Genomic DNA, 23,178 nt, shown 5'->3' on the forward strand with positions numbered 1-23,178 from the left:
CTGATCGAGCGATTGGAGCGGTTCTCATGCAGCAAGATGGGGAGGGGGAGTGGCGCCCGTGTGCCTTTTTTCCCTGGAAGCTCAATAAATCCGAAGTGAACTATAGTATCTATGATAAGGAATTGCTGGCTATTGTGTCTGCGTTCAAGCAATGGCGACATTTTTTGATTGGAGCGAAGCATCAGATACAGGTGTGCACGGATCACAAGAATTTGGAGTACTGGCGGACGGCGAGAGTGATGTGCCAGAGGCAAATATGCTGGGCACAGTTCTTTGCCAGCTTCAACTTCAGGATTCAGTACGTACCGGGTGAGCAGAACGTGAGGGCAGACGCTTTGTCCCGTAAACCCGAGTATTTGACAGAGGAAGGACCGCCGATAGCCCGGTTCATGTTCCCCGAGCAGAGGTGGGCTTGTGGGGCAACATTGGTGAAGGACGACGAACTGCTACGCTTAATGCGGGACGATGCTTTTGCCAGAGGAAAGTTGGATGAACTTGGGCAAGGGAGAGGGGCTGAAGGAGGTTTCGAGGAAAAAGGGGGGCTACTGTTTTATCAAGGGGCTTTGTATGTAACAGGGGAAGCTCTCCGGGCTCGAATCCTCCGACAACTTCATGACAGCTCGACGGCAGGACACTTTGGGCAACATAAGACCATGTTGTTGGTCACCAGGGAATTTTGGTGGCCTAAGGTGCGGGACGATGTGAAGGACTATGTGCGAGGGTGTGAGACCTGTCAGAGAGCCAAAGGGGAGAGGGCAGCTCCGGCAGGGTTATTAGAGCCTCTGCCAACGCCAGGGAGGCCATGGGAGGTGGTATCAGTAGACTTCATCACTGACCTGCCCCGGTCCAGGGGAAAAACGGCGGTGTTGGTGGTGGTGGATCTACTCACCAAAATGTGCCATTTTGTGGCGTGTTCTCATGTGGTAACTGCGGAGGAGACAGCCAAATTGTTTGTGGAGCACGTGTTTAAGTTGCATGGGGTCCCTTCAAGGGTCATTTCGGATAGGGGGACACCATTTACCTCAAGGTTCTGGCGCAAACTCATGAGTTTGTTGCAAGTTGAGGTAAGGGACTGAGAAGCGGTGGCTGCTTCACCGGGTGAAGCTGCCAGCATGCTCTGGCCCTCATACCGCAGAGGAACCGCACAGGCAGGCAGTTTCTTTAAACTGCTCTGTTGAGGGGCGTGTAGCTGCTGCACCCCAGCAGTTTAACAAAGCCCCTACTCTGACTTGTGCGAGTTGGAGGCTGGGGATTTGATCAGCTGAGAAACGGGCTTCGTTAAATCCCAGCTTCTCAGCTGATCAATCTCTCCCCTTCGGGGTGGGCTACCTCTTTTTCCTGGGTGGTGGCTGCTGAGACATTTGCGCGAATGGAGTGTTTGTGGGCCTGCCTCCATTGCCTTGATATGGGCAGGCACTGGAGGAGGCGGTGGCTGTGGAAGAGGCAGAAGCTGCTCATGGAACACTAATTGTCTCCATGGCTGGCAGCTGCCTTCTTCCTCCCCGCCTCCTTTCCGACATCGTAATATACCACCATATTGCAATGTTTAGCTGGTGGTGTATTATGATATTGGAAAGCAGATATCACCCAGCCCTAGTGTCATGCCTGTTTTGGTCAGCAGAGACTTCCAGAATGGCGGAAAGCTAGGATTTTACATAAAGTTCATATGGTGTGTGTGGTGGGGTGTTTCCCTACATGGACAAAAAACTGTGACAGGGTTAGTAAACAAACAGGAATGTGGTCACTTGCCCTGTGCACCAATCCGGAATCAGCCTTGATAGAAACATATCTGATACAGGGCTCAGGGCCATACTACTCCCATAGCTCCTCCTTTGGACCTTCCCTGCTGCGACACATCCTCTGGGTGGAACCCTGCAGCCCCCACAGCTGCTGTGGCTCGTACACCTGCCATGTGGAGGAGACCTTCAGCTGTCCAAGACTGAGCTGTGTGCTGGACCGTGGTCCTGTGTGCTCCTGAGGCATTTCTGGGACATGGGCCTGGGAAGTTCTCTCAGTCTAATGCTCAACTGTTAACAGAATCCAGTAATGGGCCCCCTCTAAATAAATTGGCCCACAAAATGGGTGTGAGCAGTGGGAGGGTGTGTATGGTGCAAGGACCCCGAAAGGGTGCAACTTGTTGTGTTGTCCTTTTGTAAATATTTTTTATTAATTTTTCATTAATAACACTCAGAATATCAAATCTTGCCACATCATAATCCAAATAAAGCCAATTATACATTCCAAATTTTATATTTTAAAAAGACTTCCCATGTTCTGGCTGGTCAGGAGAAAATGTTTTATTTCTTCTTCCTGCTTTTTCTCTCTTGTTTATTCCCAATATCATAGCTCTGATCATAATCCTTTATCTTAACAGCCAATGGTGTGAGACTTTCAATCGTATTTAGCAAATCTATGTGAAAGAGGAATTTAGTTCTACCTGTTGTTGTCCGTCAATTATTTTTGGCACAGTCCCCCTCAGAGGCCCCTTTTTCATTCCACAGCATAAAACACAGCAATCCTTCAAGTCTTGTAACAAACTGAAGTTTTCCCAATCTGAATAGGGGTCTTCCGTAGGAGGCAGTACCATAAGGTATATTTCACAGTTAGTAATTGTTTGGTTCCTCTACAATCCAAGCTTGGGCCTTGGGGAAAGCTTACAGAGATCAAAGATTCACCTTCACTTTTATATTAATCCATATACGACGAGAGTCCATGCAAGCAGATGTAGTTTCCTGTGTGAAATATTCCCTGGTTGTAATCCATTGGTTGTCTTCAGCCCCCATAGAGGGGCCCCTTTTTTCTAATGTGCCATCATTTATGCCATTTTACCATCCCAAGCCAAAAACATATCTAATCATGTCTTTGGACAAAGTCCCTTCATATCTTCTAACAAGCTGATACCTTGTCAGTTCTAAATAGAGCCCTCCACAAAGGACTGTGCCATAAAGCACCAAATTCTCAAAGTTTTTGTAAAATTCCTCTTGCATTCTGTTTAATTAATTAAATCTTTCTTAGTGGGGTTTGCCAGATCATGAAATAGCAAGTATAAAAGAGAAACGGACTCTCACCTCACATATACCATAGCAAGACGACGAAAGTCCTTTCCAGATCAAAACCTTGGCACTCAGTGACTGATTTGTTTAACAGGTCGTTTTTTGTCTCCTTTCCAGAACATGCCTGTTTTCAAGTCGGAATTAAAATATTTGATGAAAAACAGGAATACTCCCGCTCATGGCGATGGCATTGGAGAGTTTCCAATTCGTGCAATGCTAAGCACCCAGCGTCCCTGCCCCCTCATTCCATTGTAGCGAGCGGCAGTTATTGGACAACCCCTGGGGGACAGCAAGTCCCGTCCCCCCCAGCCCTGGGGGTGTTGGCAGGGATAATTACCCCCAAACTACCTGATTAATTGCACAACTGGGGTTCGGTGCCATGGGAAAGCTGCTAAACGCCATGGTGGTCACACCGGAAGTCAACTTGTTGTGTTGGCCTAGTTGGCAAGAGCTGGACTGTCCACTCCCATGGGTTTTCCTCACAGGAATGAGTGGCATCTGCATAATGATGTGGTGGGAAGCAAGCCCACAGAGGTGGGTGCTAAATCTGTACTGTGCCTCCTGGATTCTGTCTCTTGGTTGTGCTGCATAGTGTGTCTCATGGTCATGCTCTAGTTTGATAAAATATTGACAACTTTTTTTGGGGGGGGGAATTAGTGCTAGAAAAGCTGTTTCTTGCTATCCAGTTACATAAGCAGTACTAGTTTTGCTAATACTGTTCCAAAATTATTTTATTTTTAATTTTATTTTATTGTCTCTACAGCAAATGGCTGCTAAAATTGGAGAGATTCCTCACTTGAATAATTCCACACCACTTGTGGACCCTTCAGTGTACGGTTATGGAGTAAAACGGCCACTGGATGAGAGAAGTAAGTCCCCTCAGTTTTCTTCTGTTTCCCCACCCCTTTTGTTCCTTATTTGTCAGGTGGGCAGCATGATGTCTGCCATCTTACCAGACCACTGACTGCAAAGAAATAGTGTGGTATTGGAATGCCAAATGTGGTTATGAAAATATTCTCTTACCTAGTGACTGTATCGGGGCACTCCCTTGTTCTTTTCCTCAGTTTAACTCTACAATTCTATGATTCAAAAATCAAAACCATGGTGGTTGAATAGCACTGATAAAAACTTTGTGCCCCACTGTTTTTGGGGGACAGGGGGCGGGCAGGTGTGGAGGACTCCCTGGTCCTGAATGGGGTAACTGTGCCCCTGAAGGACCAGGTGTGCAGCCTGGGAGTCATTTTGGGCTCACAGCTGTCCATGGAGGCGTAGGTCAATTCTGTGTCCAGGGCAGCTGTCTACCAGCTCCTTCTGGTATGCTGCGTGAGACCCTATCTGCCCGCAGACTGTCTCGCCAGAGTGGTGCATGCTCTGGTTATCTCTCGCTTGGACTATTGCAATGCTCTCTATGTGGGGCTACCTTTGAAGGTGACCTGGAAACTGCAGTTAATCTAGAATGCGGCAGCTAGACTGGTGACTGGGAGTGCCTGCCGAGACCATATAACACTGGTCCTGAAAGGTCTACATTGGTTCCCAGTATGTTTCCAAGCACAATTCAAAGTGTTGGTGCTGACCTTTAAAGCCCTAAATGGCCTCAGCCCAGTATACCTGAAGGAGCGTCTCCACCCCCATCATTCAGCCCGGACACTGAGGTCCTCCTCTGAGAGTCTTCTGCTGGTTCCATCACTGTGAGAAGCAAAGTTACAGGGAACCAGGCAAAAGGCCTTCTCGGTAGTGGCACCCTCCCTTTGGAACACCATCCTTTCAGATGTCAAGGAGGTAAAGAACTACATAGCTTTTAGAAGACACCTGAAGGTAGCCCTGTATTGGGAAGTTTTTAATGTTTGATATTTTACTATGCTTTATATATGCTGTAATCTGCTCAGAGTGGCTGGGGAAACCCAGCCAGATGGGCGGGGTATAAATAAAATAATAAGAATAATTCTGAATGTCTGTCAGAAAACAAGTAGGTTTTTGTGACACTGATAAGGCCAGATTAAATGGTCCCTTTATTAGAGGAAAGTGAGGGTCAGTTGAAGCCTATCTTTGTCTGGGAAACGAGGGGAGGGGAGGGGAGAGTCTGCAGGGGCCTGTTGGGCCAAACTTAATGGCTGCAGAGTTAGGTGTGTCTTATTGGCCTATTGGTTTCCATTGGCTGAAGTGCCCCTAACTCAGTGTGGCAGTGACTGCTTTGTGGGACCATGGCTGCTGAACCCATTGAACTGGCTCATGTTAAGCCAAGGGGAGAGAACATAGGAGCCCTGGCCCATCTAGTGCAGCCTCCTGTTCTCACTGTGGCAAACTAGATGCCTCTGGGAAGCCCACAAGCAGAATCTGTGTGCAACAGCAACTAGTATTAGGAAGCCCACCTAGAACTAAATGTATTTTTTTAAAGATTGTCTACAGTTTTACACTTTTTTCCCCCAAGTAGAGAATCCCATTGGCTGGGTTGTGAAGAGCTGGGTGCGCTGAGATTCTTTTGCATCCTGTGTTTCCCAGAAAGCCCCTCCTGGAGACGAGGGGGCTGCCTGGAGTGGTATCCACTGCAGCCACTTGAGGGGCTGCATCCAGAAACAAGTTGGCAAATAGGGCTGGGCAATATCTGATTTTCAAAATCACAATATACCACCAGCTAAATATCACGATATATATCTACATCGGTGGGGGGCCTTCCTGGGCCTCTCCACGGCGGCAGAAGTCCCACCATACCTCCCCGTGGTGGTGGAGAGTGCACTTTGGCTCCCCGCAGCAGCAGAGGGCCTTGCCACCTCCCTGCGGTGGCAGAGGAGCCTGCTGTATTCCCCCACGGTGGCAGAGGGTGAACCATGCTTCCCTACAGCAGCAAAGGGCCTTGTTATACCTTCCTGCGGTGGCAGAACATTCACAAGGCTTCCCCGCAGCCGCACAACCTTGTTATTACCAACACACTCTTTTGACAGGAAAATAAATTTAAAACTTCATGGAGGTACCCTTAGTCGAACCATTGGCACCTCTTAAGATCGCCGTGATGTGCTCCTTACCAGAACTATGACAAGTGCCGACGACTGCTGGACAGATCACCGACTAATACACTCCATGATGGCTTTCAAGATTATACCTCAACGCAGGCTTCAAGGAAGGAAACCAAGGCGCAAAATGAACACTCAAGCCCTTCAAGATCCCATTAAGCGGGATTGCTTCCAAACGACTCTTAAGGACCACCTACTTTCAGAATGCCCTGATAACATTAAGGAACACTGGATCAAGCTACAAACATCCATTATAGCAGCCTGTGAACAAACTATTGGATACCAAACCAAGAAGCACCAGGACTGGTTTGATGAGACTACAGTGAGCTTTGAAGGCATTATTGATAAGAAAAGGAAGGCCTTTCAGATTTGGCAAAGAGATAGAAACTGTGCCACTAAGAAAAAAAACCTATGCCAACTTCCGGTTGGCTGCAGGGGCCATTTTGGGCACAGATTTAGCCTCTAGGGGAAAATCAGAGCTCAGCAAGAGATTGGAGCTTCACAAAGGCGCTGTGAGCTCTGGAAAAAAACCTAAAAGGGAGTTTGGGGTACTGGGGACCCAGCGGCACCCCTGGCATATCTCCCCATACAAATGACCCCGTAAAAAGGTTCGGAAGCCCGAGGGGATGGAGGCGTGGGTGCAAAGGGGGTCTACTTGCTACTTCTGCTGAGCGAAACCTCTGGTTCCAATGGCAAAAGGCAGCTGATTTCCCGACACAAAAAGATCAGCTACAAACAGATATAAGTGGATACAAACTGCTAATTTTCCCTAGCCCTTCAGGGAAGGGAGAAAATAGTCACTTAAAGATACTTAAAGACTTGATGTTTGCTTCAGTGTTGCAACTTTTAAAGTTACGAATTGAGAAGCAGCTCAGGAACGCTGGGGGGGGGGGACCCTGCTGGCTCTGCTGAAAGCAACTTTGTAACTGGAAAGGGAAAAAGAGATTAACGAGCCAGCAAGTAGTCTCTATAGTTCTATAAGGAGTTTGAACCAGCGACTTGCCCGTGGAGTTTTGCAGCTTTGAACCTTTAATTTTCCTTGTGTTTTATTTTGACTCTAAACTGAGATTTCACTGTGTCATCTTCCTGTATCTATCTATCTATCTATCTATCTATCTATCTATCTATCTATTCATTGAAGAGGCCGAAGAGGAGAGTTGTTTAATATTTTTGAAGTTGAGACGTATGAAGATTCGGTGGCTGGGGTTTCCAGAATTGGATTAGGCTGTACAGTGGTACCTCGCAAGATGAATGCCTCGCAAGACGAAAAACGCGCAAGATGAAAGAGTTTTCCGTTTTTTGAGTCGTTCCGCAAGACGAATTTCCCTATGGGCTTGCTTCGCAAGACGAAACGTCTTGCGAGTTCTTGTGAGTTTGTTTCCTTTTTCTTAAAGCCACTAAGTCGTTAATAGCCGCTAAGCCACTAAGCCGTTAATAGCCGTTAAGCCGCTAATAGCTGCTAAGCCGCTATTAGCCGTGCTTCGCAAGACGAAAAAACCACAAGACGAAGAGACTCGCGGAACGGATTAATTTCGTCTTGCGAGGCACCACTGTATTGGCAGCCGAAGAAAGCCTTTGTTTCCCGAGAAGGAACCTGTGCCATTTGCTTTTGTTCTTCCTCTTATTTTGTTTTCCGGGTTTCAGTTCATCTTAGATACATGACACCAAGTGGTTAAAGGAGTTAATTGCAATGAAATTTTTGAAGTTACTCTGGGGGACACCAAGTGGCCAACTATAATATTGCAATTTGAAATTTGATTTGAATAAGTGCCACCTGGAGGTCAAATAAAGAATTGCAGGGAATTTGAAAAAGGGAGAAAATTAGATTAGAAAGGGAAGATGGTGGGGAAGAAAGGACCAACAGCTACACCAACGGATGGGAGAAATTCAAAACAGGAGGAACCTAAAATGGACATTGCAGAGATTTTAGCAGAAATTAGGAAGGATATAAAAGATACTGAAAATTTTTTAGATCGTAAATTTGATAAAATGGAGGAAATAATTGACCAATCAGTGGCAGAGTTAAAAGGCCAATTAGAAGAGGTTAATAGCCCTGGAGGAGACAGTGAAGAAGACACAAAAAGAGGTCAGAGAAAATAAAAGAGAGGAAGAGAAAATAAAATCAGAAGTTGCGGAATTAACAAAAATGCATGAAGAAACTGTGGATGCTCTGGCATTTATGGAGATCAAGCAGAAGGAGTTGAATCTCCGCTTCAGAGGTGTAATAGAACAGGAAGGAGAGAATATAAAGGAAGATTAATTATGGAAATAGCAAATTGGCTTGGATTGGATGAAGAAGAAGTTGGAAAGACAATTGATAAGGCTTCCAGGATTAAATATAAGACAGAAAGAGGTTAAAAAAAAACTTCCAGGTGACTGCCTTGTCTTTTTAAATTCAAGAGAAATGAAAGATTTGATTCTAAGAACAAACCGGGAAAGGAAGCTGTGTATTAATGAAAAATTTATTATAATTTACAAGGAAACACCCAAAAGATTTCTGAAACGTAGAGAAGAATATAAAGATATTACCCAGATCCTGAGAAAGAATGAAATTCGGTACAAGTGGGAATTCCCGGAAGGGATTTCTTTTTTTTTTTTTTATAAGGACAAGAAATTTAAGATTAAATCTACTCAGGAGATAGTGAAATTTATGAGAAGATATGGTAAAGAGCTGGGGAAGAAGGAAGATGACACACCACTGGAAGAAGAAGAAGAGAAAGAGACTTAAGGAATAAAGACTGTATTTAATTGCTGACAATTATGGGTTTGAAAACAATATCATGGAATGTGAATGGTTTAAATAATAAAGTTAAGCAGAATAAAATTGAACATATATTATTAAAACAGAATTCGGACATAATTTGTATACAGTGGTACCTCGGGTTACAGACGCTTCAGGTTACAGACTCCGCTAACCCAGAAATAGTACCTCAGGTTAAGAACTTTGCTTCAGGATGAGAACAGAAATCGCGTGGCGGCGGTGCGGCAGCAGCGGGAGGCCCCATTAGCTAAAGTGGTGCTTCAAGTTAAGAACAGTTTCAGGTTAAGAACAGACCTCCAGAACAAATTAAGTTCTTAACCCGAGGTACCACTGTACAAGACACACATGTTGTGAAAAAGCACAAAAGAATTCTTAAAAATAAAAGATTGGGGTAAGAGTATATCTCTGCAGATGATAGTAAGTAAATAGGTGTGGCTTTGTATATAAAGGAAAAATATGAATTGCGTCAGATTTTCAAAGATGAAAAAGGAAGGATAATAGGAGTTGAAATGGTAGCACAAGGCGAAAATTTGATTATAGTTGGAATTTACACACCAAATGATAAAAAATGGATTTCTATAAAGAATTAGAGGAGAAATTGTTTGAATTTATGGACCAAAGAATAATATTAATCGGAGACTTCAATGGGGTAGTTTCCTTAGAGATGGATAGAACGGAAAGGGAAAAAAGTAACAAATCAAGGGAAACTGCCCAAAATGTTTTTTACACTGGTGAAAAATAATGATTTGATACACATCTGGAGATTAAAACATCCACTAGAGAAACAATTTAGTTACTTCTCAGAACCAAACCAGAGTGCTGGGTGGATTGATTATATCTGGATTTCTAGAGTTGGCAACGAGAGTAACAAAAACAGAAATTCTTTCTAAAACTATTTCAGATCACAATGCGTTAACAATGGAACTGAAAGGAAAAGAAGAGATTTTATTTAGGTGGAGAATGAATGATGGCTTATTGGACAATCAAGTAATATTGGAAAAGGCGCAAAAGGCATTGAAGGACTATTTGGAGCTTAATTTAAATAAAGGCGTGGACATAAATATAGTATGGGATGCCTCTAAGGCAGTAATAAGAGGATTTTGGATACAGCAGAACTCAATTCAAAAAAGACTAAGAGAGAGAAAAAAGGAAGAGATATTAAAACAAATAACATGTAATGAAAAGAAATTAGCACTCAACCCTAAAGATAGTCAAGCCTAAATATAATATAAAAATGCTACAGACACAATTTTCAATATTGATAAACCAAGAGATTGAATGGAAAATTTAATTCTTAAATCAAAGAAGCTTTGAGTTTGCAAATAAACCAGGCAAATTGTTAGCCTGGCAGTTAAGGAAGAGACCAAAGCAGAATACGATAACAAAACTTATGTTGGAAGGAAAAAACAGTAGACAATTCGGGTGAAATAAGGAAGAACTTTCAAAGATTCTATAAAAAATTATATAAAAAAGAAAAAGAAGATGAGGAAAAAATAGAAGAATTCCTGGAAATGAACAGGTTGCAGAAAATCCCCAACGATAAAAAGAGCCAGCTCAATACCAATATAACAGTGGAGGAAGTAAAAGCAGTAATAAAACAAACAATAATTGGAAAGGCACCAGGACCAGATGGCTTGACAGCCAAATATTATAAGAAATGTTTGGAGCAACTGTCAGTCCCTTTAATGGAAGTAATGAACAACATCTTACTGGGAAATAAAATTCTGGAGACTTTGAGAGAGGCCCATATCACATTAATTCCTAAATAAGGCACAGACTTAACACAAGTTAAAAATTATAGACCAATCTCGCTCCTGAGTAATGGTTACAAATTATTTGCTAGTATTTTAGCCAATAGGCTTAAATAAGTATTGGGAGAGGAGATTGGAAAGAACCAAACTGGATTTCTACCTGGTAGACAGTTGAAAGACAATGTTAGAAATATAGTCGACATAATTGAATACCTTGATTCCAGGAGGGATAAACAAGCAGTGTTAATGTTTTTGGATGCCGAAAAGGCATTTGACAATGTGTCTTGGTAGTTTATGAAAAGAAATTTAGAAATTATGGATATGGGAATGAAGTTTTTAAATGGCATTAGGGCCATATATTCAGAACATGCTAAATTGATAATAATAATTTTATGGAAAAAATAGAGATAACAAAAGGGACCAGACAGGGGTGTCCGCTATCACCATTATTATTTATAATAATATTGGAGGTCCTGTTGAAGAAAATAGAAGCAGCAAAAGAAATAAAAGGTATTGGGATTGGCTCAAAAGAGTACAAGTTTAAGGCTTTTGCTGATGATGTGGTATTGACATTAGAACAACCAATGTCCAGTGCAGTGGAAGCACTGGACAAGATAGAAGAATATGAGCAACTAGCAGGTTTTAAACTCAATAAAACCAAGACAAAATTGCTAACTAAAAATATGGATAGTAAAGAAGTAGGCAAACTACAACAAAAAACAGGAATGATGATAGCAAGAAAAGTAAAATATTTGGGTGTATGGCTCACGTTGAAGAACATAAACCTCTTTAAGGACAATTATGAAAAGGTGTGGAACGAACTGAAGAGAGATCTAGAGATTTGGACCAGAATGAAATTATCATTGATGGGTAGAATCTCAGCTATTAAAATGAATGTGCTTCCAAGACTGTTGGGATACAATATCTAATGAGTTGAAAAAGGTTTTTAAATATAATTTCAACAACAAGCCAGAGGCATTTCTGTTAGGTTTAATTGGAGAGGAATTTTTTTAAAAAAATGTAAATTTGTTTATGTACGCCACAACGGCTGCAAGGATACTTCTGGCCCAGAAATGGAAGCAGCAGGATCTTCCTACATTGGAAAAATGGCAGATAAAAATGGTGGAATACGTAGAGCTGGCAAAGCTGATGGGGAAGATCCAGAATCGGTGCGGTGAAATGTTTCAAAAGGACTGGAGCAAATTTATATTTTATATGAAAGAAAAATGTAAACATTTGAAAACGTTTGTAGGTTTGAGTTGAAATGTTTTGTAATGCAAAAATAAGGAGCTGATTTACATATAACGAGGTGAAACATTGAGAGAAGATCGAAGGTAAAAAGTGGGTATAGAAATGCTAAGAATTTACTAAAAGACATTTGGAAGTTAGAGGGAGGGAAGGAGGTCGATGCTCTGTTTGAGCAATGTTTTAGGCTATAGAATTATGTAATAAAATGTGATTTAATATGGAAAACTCAATAAAATTATTATTAAAAAAAGAAGAAAAAACCTATGCCAGCTCTAAGGCTAAGGTTCAAAGAAGACCAGAGAACTAAAAAACACCTGGTGGATAAAAAAAGCTCAAGAGATCTAGCACTTAGCCAACACTCATGATGCACAGAGTTTCTTTAAAGCCACAAAGACCACCTATGGGCCAATAAATCATGGCATATGCCCCCTATGCTCAACAGACGGCACCACACTTCTGAAAAGAAAGAAAAAACTATTGCACTGAGCTGGGAAGAACATTACTAACATCTCCTCAACCGCAACTCCCCAGTAGCTGCTGAGGTCCTCTCACAAATTCTGCAAAACCAAGTTAAAGATGAGCTTTCAGTATCTCCAAATTTGGGAGAGTTGTGTACAGTGGTACCTCTGGTTACGTACTTAATTCGTTCCGAAGGTCCGTTCTTAACCTGAAGCACCACTTTAGCTAATGGGGCCTCCTGCTGCTGCCGCGCCACCACCGTGCAATTTCTGTTCTCATCCTGAAGCAAAGTTCTTAACCCGAGGTATTATTTCTGGGTTAGCGGAGTCTGTAACCTGAAGCATATGTAACCCGAGGTACCACTGTACAGCTATTAACCAAATGAAAAACAACAAAGCCAGCAGACCTGATGGTATACCTGCTGAAGTCTTCAAAGTGGGTGGAATTGAATTTAAACAACAACTTCAGAAGCTCATCGGAAAAATCTGGGAGAGAGAAGAGATCCCTACAGACTTTAGGGATGCCAAAATTATCAATCTCTTTTAAAAAGGTGACAGAACTGATTGCGGAAACTATCGAGGCATCTCTCTATTTGCAGCTGGCAAATTTTTTGAAGGATCTTAGCAAACCGTCTTTTAACAATATCCGAGGTGACCGTTCCTGAATCCCAAAATGGTTTTTGGCCTTCTAGGGGGACATTGGACATGATTTTCACTGCTCGACATCTTCAAGAAAAATGCAGAGAGCAAAACCAACCCCTGTATATGGCATTTATTGATCTGACTAAGGCTTTTGACACTGTAAATTGCAACACTCTGTGGACTGTGGACTGATCAGGTGTTAAACAGGGTTGTGTTATTATCCCAACTCTATTCATTAGTTTCATTTCCATGATCCTACACTTTGTTAAAGGGAAACTCCCCACCAGAGTAGAAATCATATATTGAGCAGATGGAAAGCTCTTCAATCTGAGTAGGTTGAAAGCAAAGAATAAAGTTACCGTAACTTCTGTCATAGAGCTTCAGTATGCTGATGACAATGTAGTGTGTGCACGCTCAGAGGATGCCCTCCAAACCATCCTAAATATCTTCGCAGAAGATTACGAAAAGCTTGGCCTATCGCTCAATGCCTGTCGTTAATTCACAGGGAGACGTAAGGCAGGAAGAACAGACACAGCTTTCTGATATGCTCTCAGGGGAAGAGGGAGAAGCTGGACAGTCTGTGCTGGAATCCCATCGCTCTCGTAGATGGGGCAGACTGCAGTCTTGGCATCAAGCCCACAAGAAGAGGAGTCATTGGTGTATTTCCTGCTTATGCAGAGCCCGCTCTTTAGTTGGCTCAACTGGAATCTCAAGTGATGATGATTGAACTGTGTGCTCCGACCGGGCTTCTGTGTAAATACTAATAAATTTGAAAAACCATAAAATTGTCAGCCTGTTGTCTATTGGTGTGAAAGGGAGACCGTAAATCCTGACACTCTGCACCTAAATCATTTTTTAAAAATAGGCAGGCTTCCTCTGCACCTTTCCTATCTCTAGAGTAGAAGAGCGTCTCCACCCCCATCACTCAGCCAGGAGACTGAGGTCCTCCAAAGGTCTTCTGCTGGTTCATTTACTACGAGAAGTGAAGTTAAAGGGAACCAGGCAGAGGGCCTACTCGGTAGTGCGCCCTCCCTGTGGAACACCCTACCTTCAGATGTCAAGGAGATCAAGAACTACACAAATTTTAGAAGACATTCCCTGTATTGGGAAGTTTTTTATATTTTACGTTTTATGATGTTTTTATATGTCTGGAAGCCACCCAGAGTGGCTGGGGTAGAAAATAATAATAATAATAATAATAATAATAATAATAATAATAATAATAATAATAATGGCAACGAGCTCTACATGGGGCTGCCCTTGAAGATGACTTGGAAGCTTCAGTTGGTCCAAAAATGCTGTGGCCAGATTATTGACTGGACTTTCATTTAGAACTTCTATAACCCCTCTTTAAAACAGGTGTATTAGTTGATAGTTTCTTTCTGTGTCCAATTCAGTGTGTTCGTGTTAGTGTTTAAAGCAGTAAACAACTTGGCCCCCAAATATCTGAAACACATCCTCCTTCCCTATAGACCTTCTCAGATGCTAAGATTGTCACAGGGAGTTCTCTTTGTAGTTTCTTCACCCTCAGGAGCTTGCGAGGGTGGCAGCCACAAAGAGGGCCTTCTCTTTGGCAGGCCTTAAGCTGTGGAACTCCCTCCCCCCAGAGGCGTGTCTGGCACCTTCACAGCCTTTCGGAAATGCTTGAAGGTGCACCTCTTTACCCTGACTTTTGACACATAGAATAATAGAAATATAGAATTGGAAGGGACCCTGAGGGTCATCTACACCAACTCACTGCAGTGCAGGAATAAGATGCATATACTTGAGATATATATTTTATTTTTAGGACCCACATATTGTAATTTTAATAGTTTCTAATATCCTGTAATATTGTGTTTTTATTTTATTTATGATTTTCAGGTTTATACATTTCAATAATTTTACAGTCATTTTAACATTTCAAAACTTGACTTCCTTCCCCCTCTTTCTGCAGTTCCTTAAATTTATTTTTAATATCTTCATATCCAAATTAACTTAATTTGTTCATTTATTCATCTACTTTAAATATATAGGTAGTCTTATGAAACTGCAGGTTATTACAATAATCCTGCCAATGTTCTTATCTGTTTACAATTTATCTGTAAATATATGCCGACTCCCAATAAAGCGAGATGAACGCCGCAACCCTAGAGTCGGCCACGACTGGACCTAATGGTCAGGGGTCCCTTTACCTTTACGTTTTTCAATAAACCATTTCCATTCTTTTATAGAAAGTTTGTTATTTTTCTGGTAAGTTTTGCCATTTCTGCATATTCCATAAGTTTTTGTATCCATTCTTTCTTTGCTGGGGCTTATACTTCTTTCCATTTGGGGACAAGTAACATTCTTGCCGCTGTCATAGCCTACATAAATAAGTTTTTGTACAGTTTGGGTAGTTCTATCCCTATAATTCCCAAAAGGAAAGCTTCTGGTTTATTTTACAAACGTTATTTTAAACATCCTTTTCAATTCATTATCTATCGTTTCCCAGTAAGCTTTAACCACCACATATGATAAAAAGAACCTTCATTCTCTTTACATTTCCAACACTTATTTGATTTAGATTTATACATTTTTGCCAATTTACTTGGTGTTAGATACCATTGATATAACATTTTCATATAACTTTCAGCAACAACAACAAATTTATACTCTGCCCTTCTGGCTGGGTTTCCCCAGCCACTCTGGGCAGCTCCCAACAGAATATTAAAAACACGATAAAACATAAAACATTAAAAACTTCCCTAAACAGAGCTGCCTTCAGATATCTTCTAAGCTGCCTTCAGATGTCTTAGACCATAACATGCTGTAAATTTTACATCCATATTCCACAATCGTTCCCATGCTTCCATATCTATATTATGAACAATATCTATTGCCCAATGTATCATTAAGGATTTTACTTGCTCATCCTTTGTCTCCCATTCCAATAATATTTTATACATTTTAGACGGCACTTTTACATTACATTTCAACAGGTCTCTCTCCAGTTGTGGTATTTGTTCCCCAAACCCTCGTATCCTATCTTTCTTGAATACTTCATTCAAATGATGATATTGTATCCATGTTGTTAATTTTCCTGATAATTCCTTAAATTCTTTTAATTTATACTCTCCTCCCTCTTGTTTTAATAAATTTCTATAAGTTGTCCACCCTTCTATCATACTATTTTTCTTTACCGCTATAGCTTCCAACGGCGAGAGCCAAAGTGGTGTTTTAACCTCTAATAGATTTTTGTATTTATCCCATACTATGTGCAATTTTTTCCTAATTATATGATTTGTAAATCCTTTATGTACTTTCACCTTTTCATACCATAAATAAATGTGCCAATCAAAAATATTATCATGTGTCAGGGAGGATTCGGAGGAGCAATGGAAAGAAGATGCAGAACAGGGGCTCAGGGATGCTGAAGATCCCTGCAACCACCCAGAGGCTCGGGAAGGAAGCTCAGACTCAGGAAGGGAGGGGGCTTTCAAATCAGCACAGACAAGGAGTGAAATGAAACGTAAAGATCTAAGTCTCGCTCGATTCCCATGCCTACTTTGTTGGTGCGGGAATCGTAGGAAGCCACTCCCTGAATCTGACTCAACGGGTTCGAACGTGTCATTCTGAACTGTAGCTGTTTCTTGTATATATGTAATAAAGACTGTAAATATCACGTTGCGTGTGCCGGAGTGTTACTTCGAAGGGGAAACACCACCCTTACAGCATGACCTTCAGAGTCTAGAATATGTGGATTCTCTAATGTTGTCCATTCCTCCATCCAACAAAGACAGGATGCTTCATAGTATAGTCTCATATACGGCAGGGGAATCCTCTTTCTTTTGCATCTATCAATATTTTATATTTTATTCTCGGGTTTTCCCCATGCCAAATATATTTAGAAATATCTTTTTGCCATACATTGAAACAATCTGTCTTGCCAATCACTGGGATCAATTGAAACAGAAATAACATTCTAGGTAATACATTCATTTTTTATAGTTGACACTCTTATCTAATAGTGAAAGATTCATTCTGTTCCAAATTTGCTAATTTTTAAAATCTCTTACCAGGTTTTTAAATAATTATCTTTATACAAATTTATATTGTTTGCTGTTACCCATACACCTAAATACTTAACCTTCCTTTCAATCTTTAATCCAGACACATCTTGTAATTTATTTTTAGTCTCATCATTCATATTCTTAACCAAGAGTTTGGTTTTATCTTAATCTTAAAACTTGCTACCTCACCTTTTTTTTTAATCCCTTGTAATACTTTCAGAATTGACTCTATTGGTTCCTCTACCGATATCACCACGTCGTCTGCAAATGCTTTTAATTTATATTGTCTCTGTCCCACTCTTATTCCTTTAATATCTTGATTACATCTTATTCTTTGCGCCAATACTTCTAAAACTATTATAAACAACCAAGGTGACAATGGGTAGCCTTGTCTTGTTCCGTTAGTTGTTTTACAATTCTCAGTCAAGACATTATTTACTATCAGTTTAGCTGACTGGATCTGTTCAAGAAAATTGGAGATATGAAAGGAACATTTCTTACAAAGATTACCATAATAAAGGACAAAAATGGTAAGGACCTAACAGAAGCAGAAGACATCAAGAAGAGGCGGCAAGAATACACAGAGGAATTATACCAGAAAAATATGGATGGCGCATACACCCCAGGTAGTGTGGTTGCTGACCTTGAGCCAGACATCCTGAAGAGTGAAGTCAAATCGGCCTTAGAAAGCACTGCAAATAACAAGGCCAGTGGAAGTGATGGTATTCCAGCTGAACTATTTAAAATTTTAAAAGATGATGCTGTTAAGGTGCTACACTCAATATGCCAGCAAGTTTGGAAAACTCAGCAGTGGCCAGAGGATTGGAGAAGATCAGTCTACATCCCAATCCCAAAGAAGGGCAGTGCCAAAGAATGCTCCAACTACCGCACAATTGCACTCATTTCACACGCTAGCAAGGTTATGCTTAAAATTCTACAAGGCAGGCTCAAGCAGTATGTGGACCGAGAACTCCCAGAAGTGCAAGCTGGATTTAGAAGAGGCAGAGGAAGCAGAGGTCAAATTGTAAACATGCGCTGGATTATGGAGAAAGCTAGAGAGTTCCAGAAAGACATCTACTTCTGCTTCATTGCCTATGCAAAAGCCTTTGACTGTGTCGACCACAGCAAACTATGGCAAGTTCTTAAAGAAATGGGAGTGCCTGATCATCTCATCTGTCTCCTGAGAAATCTCTATGTGGGACAAGAAGCTACAGTTAGAACTGGATATGGAACAACTGATTGGTTCAAAATTGGGAAAGGAGTATGACAAGGCTGTATATTGTCTCCCTGCTTATTTAGCTTATATGCAGAATTCATCATGTGAAAGGCTGGGCTGGATGAATCCCTAGCTGGAATTAAGATTGCCGGAATAAATATCAACAACCTCAGATATGCAGATGACACAACCTTGATGGCAGAAAGTGAGGAGGAATTAAAGAACCTTTTATTGAGGGTGAAAGAGGAGAGCGCAAAATATGGCCTGAAGCTCAACATAAAAAACCCCCCGAAGATCATGGCCACTGGTCCCATCACCTCCTGGCAAATAGAAGGGGAAGAAATGGAGGCAGTTAGAGATTTTACTGTCTTGGGCTCCATAATCTCTGCAGATGGTGACAGCAGCCACAAAATTAAGAGACGCCTGCTTCTTGGGAGAAAAGCAATGACAAACCTAGGCAGCATCTTTAAAAGCAGAGACATCACCTTGCCAACAAAGGTCCGTATAGTTAAAGCTATGGTTTTCCCAGTAGTGATGTATGGAAGTGAGAGCTGGACCATAAAGAAGGCTGATCGCCGAAGAATTGATGCTTTTGAATTATGGTGCTGGAGGAGACTGAACTGAAACTAGAAATTAGAAAAAAACTAGAAGAGTAAACTACTGGAGGACTTTATAATGGAATAAAAACTGTAGCAAAAATAAATGACTAAAAAACAGACCCGCTGAGGAAAAATAACTTGAGAAAACTGACATACCTGTGTGAGAGAGGAGATAGAGAGGTGTGGAGGGCGATTGCTGAGTCACGGGGGCCCTCCACCATTGACGGAGATTACTGAGAACAAAGATAGGAAGAGGAGATAAAGAGGAGATACTAAAGACCTCAGAGAAAGAAACACAGGAAAGGAAGGAAACTGAAGGAGGAAACAGTGACTGCCCCTGGCCTCAGAGGAAATAAAGGCCAGTTAGCCCAGTCCCAGGTTGCGGGAGCAACGTCGTTGGAAACCTGTTTCTGCCAGCACCCAGACCTGTTATTCCAGAGTTCCCAACCACGCCCAGCTTCTTGCTTTGGACCCCGTTTCCCCCTTGGTGGACAGTCTCCAGACCCTCAGCCCAGGACCGGACTTTGACCACGCTTTACGGTAACCCCCCCGGGACCAGCACAGCTCCAAAATCTCCTGGTAAACGGCTGCATTGACCCTGGACTTAATGAAGCGCAGTGGACCAGCACCAGCTGATGACATGGCTCCCCAAATCAACACAGACTATGGAAACTTCACACTGGACTTCAAGCACCTGGCATTGTGTGCCTCCCCATTCTTCCTCCAGACATTTGGTTTCCAAATGAGATGCAAAAGTTGCTCTTATCAGAAAGGAGATTTCTCTTGCCTTTTTTTTATTTGCCATGCTAATAATTTCCCTGGTTTATTAGCCTGCTCAAATTGTTTCTGTTTTAAATATTTATTTTTCCACTCTATTTCTCAGTTTATTATAATTGAAAACTGTGTTTGCAATATTTTAATATCCATTTTTACTATCTATTTTTGAGGGGAATTTATCAATTCCTTTTCTTTCCTTTTTATTTCTTGTAGAATTTCTTGCTTTTTCAACACTCATTTTCTTTTTTTGGTATGTACTTTGCTGAATAAAAAATCCTTGCTTCACTGCTTTGCTCACATTCCATACCACTTTCAAATTTGTCTCCTGATTCAAATTAATTTCAAAATAATATTTTAATATTCTACCCCTTCTCTAATATTTGTTGATCATTTAACAAATTCTCATTTAATCTCCATCTCATTGGGAAATTTTGCCCTGTTCTTTATTCCACCATAATAGAGTTGTGATCTGATAATGTCCTGGGTAGAATTTCTACCTTCTTTACCTTAATGTACAAATCTCTAGAGGGCCATAACTATTCTACTCACAGAATTATTTGTGGTCGAATAAAATGTGAATTGTCTGTCCAGTGGGTGTTTTTTCCTTCATATATCAATTAGACTTAAATTTTCTGTCATCTGAAAAAAAGCCTTGGGCAACTTCCCTTCTTTTTGTATCACTTCTTCTTATAGTCCTGTCCCATTCCAGGGAAGCTACACCGTTCATATCTCCCATCAAGATGATCTTTTCATTCATATATTCAAATAGGTTTTCTTCAGGTCTCTTATAAATTCAGGTTTTTTTTCTCATTTGGTGCATATACACCTATTAACATTATTTTTTTCTCCTTGTGACGTCTGCATTATCAATATTCTTCCTTGCTCATCTTTAAATAATTGCTTTGGATCTAATTCGGGTTTTATATGCATTACTGCGCCTTCTTTGCTACATCAGCGGCCGCAAAGTCCTTTCCCAATCTTTTATTGATCAGGATTCTTTTGTGTTTCTTCACAATGTGTTTCCTGAAAGCAGATCACATCCAAATTTTTACCTCATCATATTCCTTTTTGTTTTATTATTGAGTCCATTTACGTTCCAAGTTAAGATTTTCAACTCCATCTTGTCCTTTATTTATTTATCTCTCTTCTCCACCTCTGTTGGTTCTTCTTCTTCATGTCCTGTCTCCAAACCAAATGTCCTTTCTCCTGCTAATTCTTTTCCATATTTTCTTCAAAATTTATCTGCTTCTGTAGGATCCCTACACCTGTTTTCTCTCTTTAAATGTAAAGGATTACTCCATCAGGGTATTCCCAACGAAATGTGATTTTGTTGTATCGCAGAGCATCTGTCAGATATTTATAATTTGCTCTTTTCTTTAACAGTCTCATCGGTATTTCTTTCAGGATTATTACTCTTTGGTCGTCAATCTGGAGATCTTTCTGATAGTGCATCTGTATTACACTGGAGATTTTTAACTCAAAGAGAATTAAAGACAGCCGCCCAGCAGTTTTTGTGCTTTAGCATATCTTAATTTTACACAATTTTTTTTGTCCACTGCTGCACTAACCATTTCTTCCTCCATTTCAATCAGATTAGCAAGTTCTATTATTATTTTCTAACCTACCGTATTTTTTGCTCTATAAGGCACGCCCGACCATAAGACGCACCAAGTTTTTAGAGGAAAAAAAGAAAAAAAATCTGAATCAAATGTTGTACTAAACTACCGTATTTAATAAACAACCGGTATATCAGAATCATATTACAGCCATGTAAAGTGAACAGCAGTCAACAGTGGCATTAAGAACCATCATCACTGTCATTAACAAATGAAGAGAGACTTTAAGGTTTGAGTACTCTTCTAGTCTTCTGTGAACCCAAAGAACTCATCACTGCTAGAGTCAGAATTTATGAAGCTCAGTTGCACACAATCACTGACATCACTTTATTCGCTATCTTCATGTAAAATACCATCTTCGTTTCCACCCAAAGCATTGCTAATGCCACATTTTTTGAATGACCAGACAACGATTTCCTCCTTCACTGAGTGCCATGATGTTTTCACCCATTCACAAACTTGAGTGATAGTGGGCCTCTTCATTCGTCCAGTAGATGTCAGATCATGATTATAAACAGCCATCCATTTGTTCCACTCTTCTCGTATAAAGACCTTAAATGGCTTGTTGATGGAAACGTCAAGAGGTTGCAACTGGTTGGTAAGACCTCCAGGAATTACAGCTAGATGAGTCTTCACTTCTTTAAAGCACTTTTTTGTAGTTTTGCTAATATGTGCTTGTAATGGTTCTAGGGGTTGCTCGTGCATAAGTTGCTGCCACTCCTGGCTAGGTTACCTGGTTGAACCCTTTCTGTCTGGACAGCCTTTCATTTCGTGGCTGTCTCAGTCGCTGGCAGAATCTGTCAGTGGGCGTTTCTTGAACTTCCAGCAAAGAAGTTCTTCGACGCCAAGTCTCCTCCTACTCTCCCTGCGCGGAAGTCTTCTGCGCAGGGAGGGTGTGGGCAGCGGAGTACCCGTGCTCTCCCTGCTAGTCTCCGGTGAAGAGTCCTGGAGCCTCCTCTCCAATTCCCCCATCTGCCCCCTTCTCCACTGGTGTTACGCTGATTTCCTTCCCCAGCAGATGGGCTGCCTCTCTCCCTACTGGGACCCTCTCCGACATCCCTCTGGAGCCTTCCCTCTGCCTCTAGCTCTGATGGCAGTTCCCTGACATCCCCCTCCCCCCCAGGACCCCCTCCACCCCCGGCCAGACCTTCTGATCCAACCTCGTCCCTTTTCTCGGCCGACGATGCGGGGAATCACCTGAAGGAGCTGTCGCCCTCCTCTGAGGATTCAAAACCTGCTTCCCACCTGCTCCAATCTCTTCCCGCGGGGTGGGCCTCCCAGTCTGATTCTTCTCCCTCTGACACCTCCCCTCCCTCCTCTTTGGAGGCAGGAAAACCCACAAAGTCCTCTTCGTCGTCTGTGGTTCCAAATTCTTCCTCCCAGAATCTCACTGGTGGTTTTGGTTTATCTGGGAACAGACTATGGAATTCTTCCACCAGATACCCGTCATTGATCGCCTCAGCGGGGACCCACGTGTTTTCTGACCTGGGTTCTCCCTACCAAGTACTCCACCTGGTGCCCTCGCCACCTTGAATCGAGTATTTCCGTGGCTTGCTTGTGGTGTTCCCTCTCCTCTACCCGCTGGTGGGTTTTGACTCCTCCCTCCTGCCCCGGAAATTCCCGCCCCTCCCTGTACGGTGAGAGTAGGGACCTATGGAACACCGGATGTATCTTCATGCTGTCAGGCAACTTGAGCTTGAATGCCACAGGGTTCACCTGCTGTGTTACCTCAAAAGGTCCCAGCCGCCTTGGCTGCAACTTCTTGCACCCTCCCTTTAGGGGTAACCCTTGGGTTGACAACCACACTCTGTCTCCCACCCGTATGGCCTCCCCCTCCCGACGGTGCTTGTCTGCCTGCCTCTTGTAAACTTCCTTGGCCCGCTCCAAGTTCATCTTGAGTTGCTGGTGCAAGGCCTCCATTTCTTCCACAAACTGCTCTGCCGCAGGTACACTCCACCCTTCCTCCCCCCTCCCCGGGAAGGCCCTGGGGTGACACCCATAATTGGCCATGAACGGGC

At 42.0% G+C, this 23,178-nt stretch overlaps 1 protein-coding gene across 8 annotated transcripts in view; it reads left to right on the forward strand.

Annotated features, from left to right (window-relative positions):
• The window catches only part of LOC310835942 (far upstream element-binding protein 3-like), a 333,755-nt gene that overhangs the window by 39,491 nt on the left and 271,086 nt on the right, over positions 1-23,178 (forward strand). For all 8 annotated transcript variants that reach the window (XM_083720902.1, XM_083720903.1, XM_083720904.1 and 5 more), the window contains exon 2: positions 3,817-3,922. In XM_083720902.1, coding sequence (XP_083577028.1) covers positions 3,817-3,922 — 106 coding nt within the window. The remainder of the gene's footprint in view (positions 1-3,816; positions 3,923-23,178) is intronic.

The sequence above is a fragment of the Podarcis gaigeae genome (genome assembly GCF_964106915.1).
Source record: "Podarcis gaigeae genome assembly, chromosome: W".
Taxonomy (NCBI): Eukaryota; Metazoa; Chordata; class Lepidosauria; order Squamata; family Lacertidae; genus Podarcis; species Podarcis gaigeae.